This window comes from Hippoglossus stenolepis, chromosome 17, assembly GCF_022539355.2.
Source record: "Hippoglossus stenolepis isolate QCI-W04-F060 chromosome 17, HSTE1.2, whole genome shotgun sequence".
NCBI classification, from domain to species: Eukaryota; Metazoa; Chordata; class Actinopteri; order Pleuronectiformes; family Pleuronectidae; genus Hippoglossus; species Hippoglossus stenolepis.
This window is the reverse complement of record NC_061499.1, coordinates 15,697,126-15,713,125: the sequence shown is the minus strand read 5'-3', so window position 1 is coordinate 15,713,125 and position 16,000 is coordinate 15,697,126. Positions and strand designations below refer to the sequence as shown.

Sequence of the window (16,000 nt, the reverse complement as noted above, 5' to 3'; positions counted from 1 at the left end):
ATTTCACCTCTTGTTATTTTGCATGTGGTACCAGACTCCTGAGTAATATACCTGTAGCTTAAAGAAATGAAGTTGCCGCCTGCCAACGCTTGCTAAATGAGCTGTCAAAGATAAATATGTTTTAGATGTGGTCTTGATGTGAAGAGAAACACCTTGCCTGGAGTTTCCCAGAAACACACATGAATAAACACCACAGCAGTTACTAATTAGGGTCACCCTAGTGTTGCACCAACATTTTATCCCCATTACGTAACAAGGTGTTGCATTCGTCTCTCGGCACCAGTTTTCACACTGACAGCGTGGTGTCGGGTGAATGGACGTCTGGAGAGAGGTCGCTCACTGTCACACGTTTTCTCCCCTCTTCTCTTACTCAGGAATGGAGGTTTCACGTCCTACTCCTCCCTCAGCAGTCCCAGTACGCCCACCACCTCCAGGTGAGAGGACCAACATGTGCCTGCACATGTACATGAAATCATCCCTAAAACATGTTCACATACAAGTGTGTAGACATGTGTGTTTGCATAAACAAACATGCACAGAGCTGATCTGTGTTCAGTCTCAGGGTGAACACAGTCTGAATGTGATCTCATCTCTCTGGTTCCTTAATGAAGAAGCTGCTTTAATTTCCTCACAGACATTACAACATGATTTATGATGTGTTACATTCATAGTTACACATATTCAAGCTCTGAACAGGCCAGGAACACATGTTGTGTTCACAAACAGATTAAGCTGTTTATCTTCTCATATTGCGTCACATTGGTACAGCAGATTAAAACAGATGAACAGTGATGTGGCAACATCATTGAAAAATATTTTTTTTTATCATCGTAATCCCCTAGCCATGAATAACATTGGTGCAATTGGACATTTTCCAATTTATTTTCTTGCTCTCTCCTTCAGACCTGCTCTGGGAGGTCTCCTGTCCTCCTCCTATCGACAACACCAGGAGTCTCTGGCCTCTGAGCGAGAGCGCCGCCGTGTGGAGAGAGAGGAGAGGCTGCAGAGGATAGAGCGGGAAGAGCGGAACAAGCACAGGTGAGTCAGTGCTGGCTTTGTGTTTGAAACGACCCCAAACAGTTTGAGATGAGCGAATAAATCTCATAAAGATAGAATAAATGATGGAAATGTAATATGATAACTCGATTAAGCCAAAGGACTCACAAAAGACCAATAAAAAACAAGAATGATCAAACTTGAAAAAGCAGAGCCCAAACTGTCTCTACTATGATTGAAGGTCCTCAAACACAGGAACATAAAACTTCAGTAAAGCAAATTAAAAATAATCTTTCATGAGACCTCCCCTGCCTTCTAGGATTGTACCCGATTCATACATTTCCACCCTGAGGCTACAAAGATGGTCCTGGCGTCCATGACATTGTTAGGCAACTAGAGAAGAGCCCAGAAACAAACAACCCAGCAAAATATTATTTCTATTTCTCCACAAGTTTGTGTACACATAAATATATAGGATGTGTTTATTGAACATTAATTAACTTAATTAAGTTATATAACTTAAGAGGTTCTGGTTTTCAGATTTGTCTTAAATTTAGATGGAACCAGTCTAGTTATTTCCCCCTGTCTTCAAGCTAAGCTAAGCTAACTGACTGCTGGCTGTAGCAGTTATGAGTGTCCTCTCAGCAAGAATACAATAAAGTGTATTTTCCAAAATGTCAAACTTTCCCTAAGTTTCCCAATCTGCAAAAAAAAGCAACCATGCATTAGTTTGAGACATGCATTAGTAAAGTGAATATTATTATAGATGCAATCGATTACTATATCATTAATTACAATAAAGATGATGTAAAGGGTTAAAAAGAACTCAAATAACAATACATATCAAGGAAAGGACAAGCATGACTTCATATGAAGAATAACAAATAGTTATATATATATAGTGCGTCAAATTAATGCAAAAGTATACATAAAATCTGGATTTCATATATTTAAAAAAGAGACTAAAAGAGTATAGAAAGTGGCTTTATGAGAAACATATGAGGATTACGTGTTACAGCAGTACCTTAAATGCTTGATGTGCATGACATGCAAATCTGTTGTATTTACACTGGCAGGTCTACAGAGAACAGACAGGGGAAGGCTACGATTGTTATGCTTTTGATATTCCATTTGATATTATTTTATTCAATATTTTTTAGCTTGTAATATTCGGAGCATTGCTATAAGAGAGCCTGTGACCCAAGCATTTCATTGCCAGCGACTGCTTAATGTAATTGTTGTGCATTTGACAATAAACTCTTGAATCTTGAATCTTGAATCTTGATTGTTATGCTTTTAAATTCTGTTTGTGTGTCTCTCTCAGCCGCGACTATGTGGATAAAATGGAAGAGGCCCGACATGCACGGGAGGAGAGGTAAGTGTGGTCACTAAATCAAAACAACACACATTCGGAACAGCTGAACCCGTGGGGGGGATATGCTTGAGCCAGTTGTTTGGGAAGCTCAGTAATAGTGTAATGTTTTCAGGTTAAAAAGGTGCCCTCCGCTGCCAGAGGCTTGGGGGGGGGGGGTTATGCCTAGCTGAATCTTGTCTTTTCCGTCTGCCTGTTTTCGTCATTCCCTAAAGGAGCTGTATTTTAACTGCTGCCTTCTGCCAGGGGCCTGATTGCTTTGGCTGCATGCTGTAAGAAAATCAGATTCCAGGATTCATCAGGCTCTCACACTGAATGACCCTGCACACACACACACACACACACAGACACAGTTTTTACTCAAGCGTTTGTCGACTTAAACAGACATGAGAAGAGTTTTCATATAATAACTCTATGTTTGTCTGCAGATGGGAATCACAGGAAGAAAGAGATTTACTGAAGAGGGTATGTGAGGTCACAATCAGATTTAGGACTGAGCCTGGACTGATAATAACTGTAGGAAGGCCAAAACCAACATGATGATCATCACAATATTTTAAAGTATGAGGAGGTAAAGCTCCTGTTTCCTCTTATTCTTATTCTTCTCCCTTTCCTACGTTTGCTTCTTTTTCTTCTATCGACACTCAACACTGTGCATACTGTTCATATCGCTTCTTCTGTTGGCTCAGACAACTTTCACCCTCAATTTAAGTTCAACCGATACAATAAAGCTAAAAGAAATAAAGCGAGACAGAGGGAAAGACAAACGAAGAGCACTTGGAGGAAACAATATACAGCACAGTAACACCTGCACAAGGCCTGCATGGAATATGATGTCCTCACATCAGACAACTGTATCCACTGTTAACTGTGTGCTTACCATAGACTGTGTATGAAAAGTGCTTAAAAGTGCAATACTGGCTCCAAAAAATCTCAAATAGGGCTCAAATAGCGGTAGGTTAGGGGGCGTGGCACCTGTCGTCTTGGATGATTGATTATACTTTTGGACCATAGACTGGTACGAACTTAGGTTGGACTGAAACGATCCCCTAAGTGTGATGCAAATAGTTGTTATTAATTAAAACCTGTGAAATAGGTTTTTACATAGGCAAAGAACACAATTTATTTCCCGTGACGATTTGGTTCAATCAGATCAAACTAAGATGTTGAACATGGGGTGGAACGTATTGGTTGCATTACCAACCCCAGCTTTAAGTAATAGTACATATTATGTGCAAAATGCCAATGATTTTTACAACCATTATATTTCAATGTATATAATATAATTATGATTATTATGAAGTGAAATGGATATATATTCAACTAAGGCCCTACAGTACTTCACTAAATCTAGTTACACTCCACATCTGCTTTCATCAGATGTTTTATACAGTGGTAATATCAGGTTAATATGTGATAATGCATTGATACTTCGAGTAATTGAAACTAATGGGACATATAAGGTACATAAATATCCATAAACAGCACAAGACTGGCCTCTGAAGTTTGTTCAAAAAATCACTTAACACAACTTATTTATTCAGGGTGTAAGGACATACAGCACATCGAAGGTTGTGCTCCAAGTTCAAGTGCACAATACACAGTTGGCTCACTCGCTCCATTTCAACAACACACACACATTAGTATCCAGTTCCTTCAGCCCTCTGAAGTGGCCTTATGCTAATGAACTCTGAACAGAAGCTCCACACATTCATGGTACGGTGGGAAAGAAGGAGGGCTTAGAGAAAGACACAGAGAGAGAGAGAGAGAGAGAGAGAGAGAGAGAGAGAGAGAGAGAGAGAGAGAGAGAGATGACTCAGTGCCCGAAAGCTCTGTTCTGGCCGGCAGGTTGAATGGTAACGTTTTGTAGAGGGAGAACAGGAGGAAGAAGAGAAAAAGGAAGAGAAATGAAAAAGGACGAGGATGATGGAGGCACATCTTGAACAGGTTTACTCTGATTTACTTCTGATGTTTGGCCTTTCTGCAGCCAAACTTACATGAACTTCTCCCCATCTCTCTCACCCTTCTTCTGTCTTGTCATTCTTCTTTCCCCCCTCACACTCTTCCTTCCTCACACTCGATGGTTGCATGTTTGGACTGATGAGTGTTTGGCTACAGAGGAGAGGAGGGTAGGGGAGGGGAGGAGGGTGAACCTCTAGACAATAGGAAATGAGTGATGAATGTATTGAATGCTTTGTGGACTATTAATGGGGTAAAGCAAATAAGTGGCGTTCACTTACATTGTAGTGTGTTAAGATGTTGGGCAGCTGTAGAGGAGAAAACATTGAGGAACGGTCTGAGTGCTTTTAAGGTAAATACAGCAGGTTGGAAGTTTGTGATGCATTCAGGTAAACTGGCAGATTGGTAATTGTAGTGGTTTAGTGTTTCTATAGTGACAGGCAAGACAGGCAAGGCAAGACGGATGGTGCATCATCTCAGACTGGTATTTTCACATGTTTTATTCTCATACTGCTTCTCCCTCCGTCTTAGGTATAAGAATGTGGAGCGTCTAGCCTCGGAGGAGTTTGAAAAGGAGCGCGTGCGGGTCTCGAGGACTCGCCCTGACCTAAACCTGCCTTTTACGCCCTCTGAGGCCTGGCCCTCGTCATCGCGCAGCAGCACCCCATCCTCATTTGCCTCCCAAGAGGACGCAGAGGTTGACCTGGAAGGCGAGACCCCCTCCATCCCCTATACGCAATCTGAGACTGGTAGGACAACTGAGAACACTCAGATTAACCATTAACACAGTACGGATATGGCTGTTATTAACCAGTTAAAATTTGCTTCTCCTGCTAGTGCTGCTAGCGCTACTATGATAAATAAGAATTTAAAGGTATTAGCCACTAATACCTTTAAATTCTTATTTTTTATAGTAGCGCTACCCCGTACTACACAGTGAATTACTTTATGGTAAATGGACTGCATAGTGCTTTTCCAATCTTATCGACCACTCACAGCACATTCACGCACACATTCATACAGCGCTTCTATACGCAGAGCTCTCTTGGGTTCAGTATCTTGCCCAAGGACACTTCGGAATGCAGACTGGAGGTGCCAGGGTTCAAACCACAAACTTCTGGTTAGTGGACGACCCTCTCTACCTCCCAAGCTGGTATTATAACAAGTGATGGGAGTAGAAACATTGAATTCAACTCACTTTCGAAAGTTGTTATCTTAAATATTTCAGTCCTGGTTTATTTGGTGGCACCAGGAGAAACAACAGAGCAGCAACTGGTTGACTTTGTTTGGCTGAACTATAAACGAACACATAGTTCAGCCAAACAAAGTCAAGTTTTAATAAACAAGGCAGTAATTGTTCACTCTGATTTCATGCTTCACACACTGCGAGTGGTTTTTAGTCGTCAGTAATAGACAACAGCAGGGGCACATAACTGGAGTCATGCTGAGGAGATGAAGGTATGCAGCACGCTGCCTGCAACTCCTCATCGAAAAGCTCTGATCTGTGGTCACATGCGACCACGTCTGATGTATTATTGATATACGATCACTGTCAGTGCTAAAGCTGGATTACATGCATGTTCTCCTATGAGTCCCTATTGTGTGTGAAGTCCAACGTGGGAATGGTTGACTCTGCCACTAACAGTGAAAATAACTATATATAGAGAAGTAATGACTGAATGTATACACAGTGCATTTGATGGCTGTTGCTAAAAATATGTTGCCTCAAAGTAGCTTCAAAACCGTGGGTTTGGCTTCAGGAAAATCTTGAGGATTATAACTTAAATGTTGTATTGTGCGGTAAAGACACCTTATATGACTTTGGATTCTACCAGCTGAAACTTATAATTAAAACCAGAGGGTCACTAGATCAATTCCCAACAATGTGCCCCCAAAGCAATCATTCTTAACCTCAAATTGTTTCAGCTCTGCTAGTCTGCTGTTTAAATGACCATGCAGGTGTGAGCAAAAGAGCGAGCGGAGAGACCGATTGTGGAAAATATTGCAGGAGAGCAGAACGAGAAAGAAACACAGAAAGAGGACGAAGGGTGAAAGGGTCAGGTGGGTTTTTGAAAGGGCTTTTTGAAAAGTGTGATGCCAAAACATCTTGTGTAAGAAAACAGCCTTGTGTCGGCGTCCATGCACAGCCGTGAGCCGTGTACTGTAGGTGAGTGTATGAGGCCTCAGAGCGGCGTGTTATTCTAACCCCGCCTTCATCACTGCACAGACTGTGCTGTTGAGTTACGTGTGTGCACCACGTACGTGAGTGTGTTTTGACGTAAACAGGAACTTAATTCTTCATTTCCTGTTCATATCCTGGTCCTGTGACAACCCGGCTTTGTGTAGCCGCCACATTTTTTTGCATTGGTGTATGGGTGTGTTTTTGTTTTTCATGTTGATACAGGGGTTTCCCATGTGCAAACAGTGGGACCTTTAAAATCAAAGGCAGCCATGTCACATGTTTCAAACAGTATTTCATTGCAGTCGTACAGAAGCTTCTGTGTGATTGAAGGGATCACGTTATCAATTGAAGAGATAAAGATAGTAAATCACGGTCTTAAAGAGGAACTGTAAGTAACACACACTTTTTATCACAGGAGAGGCGGATGACTCCGGTGCCAGTGTAGAAACGGGGGGACAAGAAGCAGAGGCCGCCGCTGAGGAGGAGGAAAAGCAGAAAGAAGAGGAGGGGGAAGAAGAGGAGGGGGAAGAAGAAGAAGTGCGGGAAGAAACGCCGGCAGAGAAAGAGGAGACAGTCGACGAGTACGAGCAGGAACCGGAGAAGGAGAGAGAGGAGGTGGAGGAGGACAGCGGCATCCTGAGCGACAAGGAACGGCAGAATGAAGAAGTAAATGAGAAGGACAACTGCTCGGCCTCCAGCATCTCCTCTGCCAGCAGCACCTTGGAGAGAGAGGAGAGGGGGAGCGCTGAGGATGGTGGGTAGTTTTTTTTACTGCAAAGCATTTGATTCAAGTTAGTTTCCAATTGGAGGAACCTTTGAGTTATATTTACAACTTATTTACAACTACTTGAGAGTTTTAATCCAATGCCAGTGCAGTTATTCCTCAAATTACAAATGTTTACCTCATGCAACGAACTCAGGGATAATTTTTATGAAAGGAACCACAAAGCCAGGTTCTTCAGCCTGCCATGACTGATCGCTTAAACTCTGGTCAGTGATAAATTCAGGTCTTAATGTTACCAAATGTGTCCTGAGATCCAATCACTCAGAGCACATTGGAGGTGGTCTTGGACTCACGTGGCCACATTATTTTCCCTGTGTGAACGTAAATGCGTCATGAGCTTCTCAGTGTCCATACATCGATTTGGTTTGTAGCCACAACATTAACACTGACCAACTCATAATGATTGATACTTTTCTTAAATTGGTAATAAAAGATTCTTGATAGCTGCTTGATTCAATTTATTCAGTCCCTTTTGACTCTACTCACTCTCCATCTCTCTCATATCTGTAAACTCAGACTGTGTTAATACAACAGTGTTTGGTCTTTGTGAACACAAATAATCTACGTGATTATTTGCATATAGAGCAGGGAAGAGTCCGATCACAAGTGGTTACAGGAGACACACTCAGGACGCACGTACTTAGCACTATCCACTTGTGATCGGATCTCTCAGGATGGATGTTAAAACAGGTCTGAACGGGGACATTGACTTAGAAACTGAATGTAAAGTACATTTGGCGGTTACCTGCTCACTATCGATGCTGATGCAGATCAAGTGGATCTTATCTGTGCCTCCTATATTTTCAGATTTCATTGATTCTATTACAGATGAGAGCATATTGCAGTGTTTTGAGAGAACGTAAAAAGTGCACAGTACGTATAAAATAAGTCAAACTACATAAGGAAACATACACAGGACCTATTACAGCCTTAATATTGGATAATAAACGAAGAGTAAAATACATGACTCTTGGTTAAATGATTCTTCTTATTGTATTTTAAATGTTACAATCGTAAAGTTCTACATCTTTTAACATCTCTCTTTCCCTCTCATTCTCAGGCTTTAAGGAGGGAGAGGTGAACGAGCAGTGCAGCAAACTCCTCAACAGCAAACTCTTCATGCTGGACATGCTGTACTCCCAGAACAAGAAGCCCAGTGATGAGGAGGAGGAAGAGGAGGATGCAGAGAAGGAGAAAGAGAGAGGAGAGGGGGAGGACAAAGAAACCCAGGAGGACACTGAGGAGCAGCTGGGCAATGATGAGGAGGGCAACAACAGTGCTGACAAGTCAGAGAACCAGGGCAGCATCCGTCAGTTCGCTGAGCGATTCGGAAACTTGATTAAGGACCTGGGAGCAGCCCCCCCTAACCTTGATGCTACCGCCAACGAGCCCCCTCCTCCTCCACCCAAGAAGGAATCAGACACAATCTGGGACCAGCTCCTGGCCAGCCCTCGAGAGCTGCGCATCGGGGACATCAACTTCACGGACCTAACGGAGGATGATGACAAGGACATCCTGGACGCCGTTTTGATGGGCGGATGTGGCGACCTCCCGCCCCCGCCTCCTCCTCCACCCTGCTTCCCTCCACCTCCACCCATGATGGGTCGCTGCCCCCCACCTCCTCCCTTGTTTGGGATTATGAGGCCTCCACCTCCTCCTTCCTTTAGTTCCACAATCCCAGTGCCTCCACCCCCAGAGCCGCCTCTGTTTAACAAGAAGAAAAAGACAATCAGGCTCTTCTGGAGCGAGGTGAGTCAAGACGCTAACAGCATTTTCAATAACCAGCTAAACTAAGGCTTTTCAGAAAAATGAGAAAATTACACATACATTATGCAGAAGATGACAACTCGAGTTCAGGTTTCACAGAACTGCTTAAATTACATAATGACATTCACTGGAGTCGCAAGTGCTGATCTCCGTCATGGCAACAGCATTCATAGAATCATTTCCTCTTTATCAATTTCTCTACAAAGCGAAAGCACAATGTCTTGTTTCGTTGCTGCAGTACTGTATATCGAGCTGAATTACAGAGTTTTTAATTTGAAAAGTTGTGAACTTGGGTCTGAAGCTTGTGTTGATTGCCTGACAAAAACAACAGCAATTCAGTAAATCCTTCAAACTTGTGATTAAACCACACACGTGAACAGAGATCAAGCAAATTCTGTTTCATTTTATTAAAAAACACAACATCGTCATTGCAGATAAACCAGGTAGGATGAACAGCAAGTTTTCTAACTTCACTCTGCACCGTAGACTGTTTATAAAAAGCTCACCACACAACGTTCAGACGCCAAAAATATAAACCAACAGTATATTGTAGAACTGCTTGAGGAGGACTCACTAATGGCAGGGAATATTTCTGAAGTGTCTCTGGAGCACGATCAAGCTAACAGCCCATTCCAAACAGTCAGGTTTCGAACGGGCACTTCACTAGTGATAGGAAATTACAGCAAACGATTTCACTTTAACAACCATTAAACTATGGTGAGCAAGGCATGCAGACATTCAGGTTCTCTACACCTGGAGGAATCAAGTGATTTAGGTCTGTCAGTATTTAACCAATTTTCTTGGTTGGGCAGATGATCCTGCAGGTCAACATGAAGAGTTCATTAAAGACACATGTTTCTATTAGCCTGTTAAGATTAAGGGGCCATCAAAGTCTATGACTCACTCACCGTGTTCCCTTTGCTGCTGTTATTTGTGATTCCTTGTTTCTCGTTTACCTATTTTATTGTGGGAAATGGGAGTCTCATACATGTCTCTGCTTAATGTTTGTGAACAGGTGCGTCCGACAGACTCCCAGTACAGAGATTATAAGAGAAGTGGCGACTCGTTCTGGTCAAAACTGGAAGCAGTGAAGTTGGACACGGCAAAACTGGAACACCTGTTTGAGACAAAGTCGAAGGAAATGCCAGTAACAAAGGTAAAGAACACAACTATACTCCACTACACTGTAATATAATAGAGGAGCTGTTAGTCATTAATTATTAAATTATTTAATATTCAAATGGTGCAGCGATTTCAAATTGTGACACGGTGCCCAAAGGTGGTGCTGTCATCCCAGAATAAATATTTGATCTGGACTTCAACTACTGTACATCATCATTGCGTGGTCATGTGTTATGGTCGCCTACCACCATCATCATGATTTCTGTGTGGGAAACACTCGCTGCTGTTTCATCACGAACACCCTTGATGTTGCCAGTCACACAGTCTGTAGGTTTAGCGTCCATTATCTCCAGTACTTGAAAGCTGTTGTTTTAAGGGTTAAGTGAGGTCATGTGTCCTGATCCCGACTGAAGCAGGGGAGCGTTGAATCCCTCGTAATTCTCACAAAGCCTTTTAAATAACCAAAGTATGGTGTCCTGAACGAGGGGAGCTGAAGCCAGGCGTCTCACACTTTGAACTCCTGCGCCGCTGCTTCAATCCACAACTTCTGATACGAGTTAGTAACTCACTATGGCTCGGCTTCTGGTCGACACGTAATTTGACAGCATGACGGTGGTCTCCAGCTACAGCTCAAGTAAATATGACTCCAAGTTTTAAAGGGATCTTTAAAATCACAGCAGGTTGTAGGTCAGACGGAATTCCAGCTGACGTTGGGCGGGAGGTAGGGTGCCCCCTCATCCTCATTTGGAGCCAGAGTGTGCGGAGTAGTGATCGTGATTAGTGAATGATTTGGCTTCACTTTTGGGGAGCCGTCATGTCATCCATCTTTATTCTGTGAGACAAACAACCCTCACATGCAACCCTCACAGTTTAACCTAAGCTGCATGTCAGTACACACATGTTCGAAACCAGAGCCTTTCTTTGAGGCAACAGTGGTAACCACTGCACCACTTTGCCGCCCCAAAGTTAGTATCTTATGTCTTATCGTAATAGCATTAAGTTTAACATGAGACTCAGATGTGGCAGAGTTGTACTTTAATATAAATCAACCCATCTCCATATTATGACAGTAAAATTTCCCAGAGGCAGTAACCACGTCTTAGCACCTTCTATGTTACACTTTTATGTGGTGACATATTAGGACTTTCTTCCAATAATAGCTAATGATAGCCTCGAGTACTGGCGAGGACATGGCTGCGCAGTGACAACATGTCTGCAGACTGAAACACACATACAGTACAGACCTAACCTGTAATGGTATTTCCTGCTCTTAATAACCGTGTAGTTCCTGCTGCATTGAGTGTAACCGGAGTAACGAGCCCTCTAATCCTAGAGCCCATAAAGAGGACCACACAGAGGAAGACACGCAGCTTTGACCCGCTCTGTGTTTCTGTGTCCTAGAAAACGGCAGCAGATGGCAAGCGTCAGGAGATCATAGTTCTGGATTCCAAGAGGAGTAACGCCATCAACATCGGCCTGACGGTGCTGCCGCCTCCTCGCACTATCAAGACGGCCATCCTTAACTTTGACGAGTATGCGCTCAACAAGGAGGGCATAGAGGTGAGAGATTTAGGTTGACGGTAAAAAAGGGAGCAAGTGATGATTGAAACTTATCTTTCATTTCATATATGACACCCATGTTTTCTCTTATCCCACATATCTGTCTTTGTCCTCAGAAAATCCTGACGATGATCCCCACAGAGGAGGAGAAGCAGAAGATCCAGGAGGCTCAGCTGGCCAACCCCGATGTCCCGCTGGGCTCAGCAGAACAGTTCCTGCTCACTCTGTCTTCCATCAGCGAGCTCTCTGCCCGACTCCAACTCTGGGCCTTTAAGATGGACTATGAGGCAACAGAGAAGGTCTGTTTAAACATGGGACAGTACTTTTATCTGTTAAAAGTGTTCTGATTATATTAAACTATAAGAATCTGTAACAAAACTTGATTTCTCATCATCAAATTAAGGAGCAACAAAACAAAACCATTGTTGAATGCATATTAAAACCTTACTTTCATACGTAATAAGTGAATGTGGTTTTAATAAAGCAGAAACATACTGTAGCGAAATGAACTTTGAACCATAAAGGGTTGAGTAAATGTGCAGTGCATGTGTGCATGTGTGTGTCTTTTTCCCGTGTCAGAAAGTATCAACAACCCTCTTAGTGCAAACAACATCCGCAAAGCATCAACATAGTTACATCATAACATCATAACAAAATATGCGAGCTTATTAGCAGCATCTCGTCCTCTTCTTCCCCTGGCACACCATGTTTTACTCAAGTGAAGAATGCGTCCAGGAGAGGAAGTTCAAAGCCAAACCCCCGAGAATGAGAAACATCCCTTGATGTCCTGTAAATTTTACGACTTTCCACAGGATGCAATTGTCTTTCATGTCTCCATGAAAGGCACGATACCCGACCGCTTGTTCCGTAGAGCGATGTTCCCGACTCAAGTCTGTGGGACGGTTGGGGCGAGGGCGGTTTAATGGAGGGCAGCGTACCGCGCAGGGACACAAACACAGACGCATAAATACATAAACACGGGTAAACAAAGGGTACGAGTACATTTGGTAGTGAAGGTTGACAGATGCAGAGACCTTTAAACAGCCTCTCATGACCTAAAACAAGAACAGATGGTTCGCGGCGGGAAGAGGAGGCGCACCTGTTCACATCTTGTATCGACTACTTGACTAATGGAACAAACGTTTTTGAGGTTGACTCAACTAATTATGTTTGTGTGTGTGTGTGTGTGTCTGTGTGTGTGTGTGTGTGTGTGTGTGTGTGTGTGTGTGTGTGTGTGTGTGTGTGTGTGTGTGTGTGTGTCTGTGTCTGTGTGCGTCTGTGTGCGTGTGCGTGTGTCCTCCCCCTCTCAGGAAGTAGCGGAGCCGCTGCAGGATCTGAAGGAGGGGATGGAGCAGCTGGAGAAGAACAAAACTCTGCGCTACATCCTCTCCACGCTGCTCTCAATCGGAAACTTCCTCAATAGCACCAATGTGAGTCGTGACCATCATCTTACTGGCTCATAATGACAAGGTTCCTTTCTACTGCAGTGATTAGTAGTTATCAGTCATTTTAATGGAGTGTGAATGAGCCAAGTCTATATTTTGTTGATTAAAATTTACATCACATATTAGAACCTGTAATTTGATATACCTCAAATGCAACCCCCTCAGTCATTACTACTTCCTATATCATGATTTTAAAGTTGTTTTCACGTGTATCCAAGTCCCTGAGGATTCTGGTTGATATAGAAAATTGTATTGATAATTTTTTTTTTGTAAGTAATCGGTGTCTTCATGTGTCCAGGCAAAAGGCTTTGAGTTGACGTACTTGGAGAAGGTTCCAGAGGTGAAAGACACGGTCCACAAACAGTCTCTGCTGCATCACGCCTGCTCTGTGGTGGTGGAGAACTTCCCCCAGAGCACCGACCTCTACTCCGAGATCGGAGCCATCACACGTTCTGCAAAAGTATGATCCACATTCACTACTGAAAAGCTTGTATACTAGATTGAAACCCTTTAAGCTGTTCTATCTTAGAAGTTTCAATTATGTTTTTTGCTTTAGAAATGTGGGTGATAGTAACTGACCTCAAATTGAAAGTTTGATTGTAATAATAATAAGATAAGACAGCATAATCCTTTATACGTCCCACCAACAACTCCCTTATTTGCTTTATCTTCTCGTCTATCAGGTGGATTTCGACCAGCTGCAGGAAAACCTGTGTCAGATGGAGCGCCGCTGCAAAGCCTCATGGGACCACCTGAAGGTAATCGCCAAGCACGAGATGAAGCCTCAGCTGAAGCAAAAGATGTCCGACTTCCTCAAAGACTGTGCCGAGAGGATCATCATTCTCAAGATTGTCCACCGCAGGATCATCAACAGGTAGCTCCCCTCGCAGCAACGTACAAACAAACAAAGAACACTCAAATACTAAGACCAGAGATTTAGATTACAATGTCCTTCCCTCCTCCTCTGTCCCCCAGGTTCCACTCGTTCCTGTTGTTTCTCGGTCATCCGGCCTACAGCGTGAGGGAGGTCAGCGTCCACAGGTTCAGCAAGATCCTCAGCGAGTTTGCACTGGAGTACCGGACCACCAGAGACCGCGTGCTGCAGCAGAAGCAGAAAAGGGCCGACCATCGCGAACGCAACAAGACCCGAGGAAAGATGATCATTGACGTCAACGCTCCTGTAAGCATCACACACACAGAATCCCTCGTACAGAGACTCACTCTTTTCCCAAATCTTGCTGCCTTTTCACTTTTCCCCTTTATTTTCTTCTATCTGTTCTTTAACTTTCACTCTTTCTTCCTCCTGTAGTCTGATGATGAAGACGAGAGTGAGGTATCAACATGTGTACTGCCTGCATATCTGCATGTCTGTGTGCGTGGGTGTGTGTGTGCATGCATCCAGTAACTGTAACTAGAGACGTTAAAGTTTCTCTTCACTTCAAATCTGAGTGAATCAGTCAATAAGAAACAGTTGAGACTATAATCTTTACAGGTTGGATGTGTTCCTTGATGTCTCAGGTTTGGCATGGTGAGGTCAAAGCCAAAAATACCTTCGATAAAAGCTGCCAAATTCTTACTCTCTTTCATTCTGTTCCTCCCTATCAGTGTGGTCGTTATGGCTCGAGCAGCAGCACCAGCGCCCCTAGTGGCAGCCAGGAGAGCGAGCAGCCTCAAGGCCTCGGCCACACAGAGGATGCTGCAGAACACGAGAACATGAAAGCGGTGCTGAGAACCAGCCTGAGCAGCAGTGACAAGGAGAGCAGCGTGGTACCGGGGCTTCGCACACGGACAAGGTCACGGCCTGGACGAGGAGGAGGTGAGGGTGACAGGAAGTTCCTTACAGCGTCAAAAACACACAGGAAAATAAGAGGCACAGATCTTTAAAGGGATTTTCTGCTCATGCCTCTCTTGCTTGTTTGGTTCAGGTCGCAGTTTGCAGCCGAGGACTCCGGTCGTGGAGGACACTCAGATCTGTGGAGACGACGCCGCAGACGAGATCATGGAGCGCATCGTGAGGTCGGCCACTCAGGGTCCAGGAACCAGAGCTCAGCCCAGAGAGAGGAGGAGATCCAGGGCAAACCGCAAGTCATGTACGACCTGAGTGATGAACCTATTCCAAAATTATAATAAAACTACATCAGTATGAACAGTAAACAAGCCCTGATTTATGAGTGTGTTGTTCACTGAAAGAAGAAGCGGCTCACATTAATCCTGGATAATGTACCTGTCAGCTGTAGAAATTATTGTATGATGTCATCAGGGTTATCTTTAAAGTTTTAAAAGAAAGCCTGCTTTAAGATGCCACGGTCATGAAATTTGACAGAAGCAGACACTTGGTCGAATGAAACAAACTATTGTTTGCATTTTGGGAAATGTAGGATCCAGCATTTTTCCAGATTGTGGCCATTAAAGTGGCCACCGAATAACAAAAACGCCACTGGAGTCATTTCCCTACGTATACTGATGCAAAATAAAAGATGAGATCTCCTGTCTGCGTTTTAAATACTTTATCAAGACTTATTTAAAATCAACTTCAAAAGGACAAGTGCACTGCTGAAAAACAAGCTTGTGAACTACCAAGCTAGCAAGATGACAAAAAACACAGATGCTCACACACGGTTGAAAAACTGTGACTCTGATTCCCTGCCACTGTTCACCTGTGACTCCTGCACGTGGCTATCTATGCCCTAAGGTGCCCATCAGCTGTAGCAGCATTAACTTAACATACCACCAGGAATTAAAAGTTAGCATTTGTCGACCTCTGCTGGAGACATTCTGATAATTTCCAGATTGATATTTCTCAAATAGTATTT

The 16,000-nt window shown here is 43.4% G+C and overlaps 1 protein-coding gene across 4 annotated transcripts in view; it reads left to right on the top strand.

Moving 5' to 3' along the window:
• The window catches only part of fhod3a (formin homology 2 domain containing 3a), a 57,123-nt gene that overhangs the window by 39,560 nt on the left and 1,563 nt on the right, over positions 1 to 16,000 (top strand). For 3 of the 4 annotated variants that reach the window (XM_035182995.1, XM_035182997.1, XM_035182998.2), the window contains 16 exons: positions 375 to 434; positions 904 to 1,038; positions 2,321 to 2,371; positions 4,859 to 5,076; positions 6,925 to 7,263; positions 8,354 to 9,042; positions 10,076 to 10,216; positions 11,584 to 11,742; positions 11,859 to 12,041; positions 13,053 to 13,172; positions 13,486 to 13,647; positions 13,871 to 14,061; positions 14,163 to 14,367; positions 14,497 to 14,520; positions 14,793 to 15,003; positions 15,113 to 15,277. In XM_035182995.1, coding sequence (XP_035038886.1) covers positions 375 to 434; positions 904 to 1,038; positions 2,321 to 2,371; positions 4,859 to 5,076; positions 6,925 to 7,263; positions 8,354 to 9,042; positions 10,076 to 10,216; positions 11,584 to 11,742; positions 11,859 to 12,041; positions 13,053 to 13,172; positions 13,486 to 13,647; positions 13,871 to 14,061; positions 14,163 to 14,367; positions 14,497 to 14,520; positions 14,793 to 15,003; positions 15,113 to 15,277 — 3,053 coding nt within the window. The remainder of the gene's footprint in view (positions 1 to 374; positions 435 to 903; positions 1,039 to 2,320; positions 2,372 to 4,858; positions 5,077 to 6,924; positions 7,264 to 8,353; positions 9,043 to 10,075; positions 10,217 to 11,583; positions 11,743 to 11,858; positions 12,042 to 13,052; positions 13,173 to 13,485; positions 13,648 to 13,870; positions 14,062 to 14,162; positions 14,368 to 14,496; positions 14,521 to 14,792; positions 15,004 to 15,112; positions 15,278 to 16,000) is intronic. The other variant, XM_035182996.2, reaches the window with a different exon arrangement.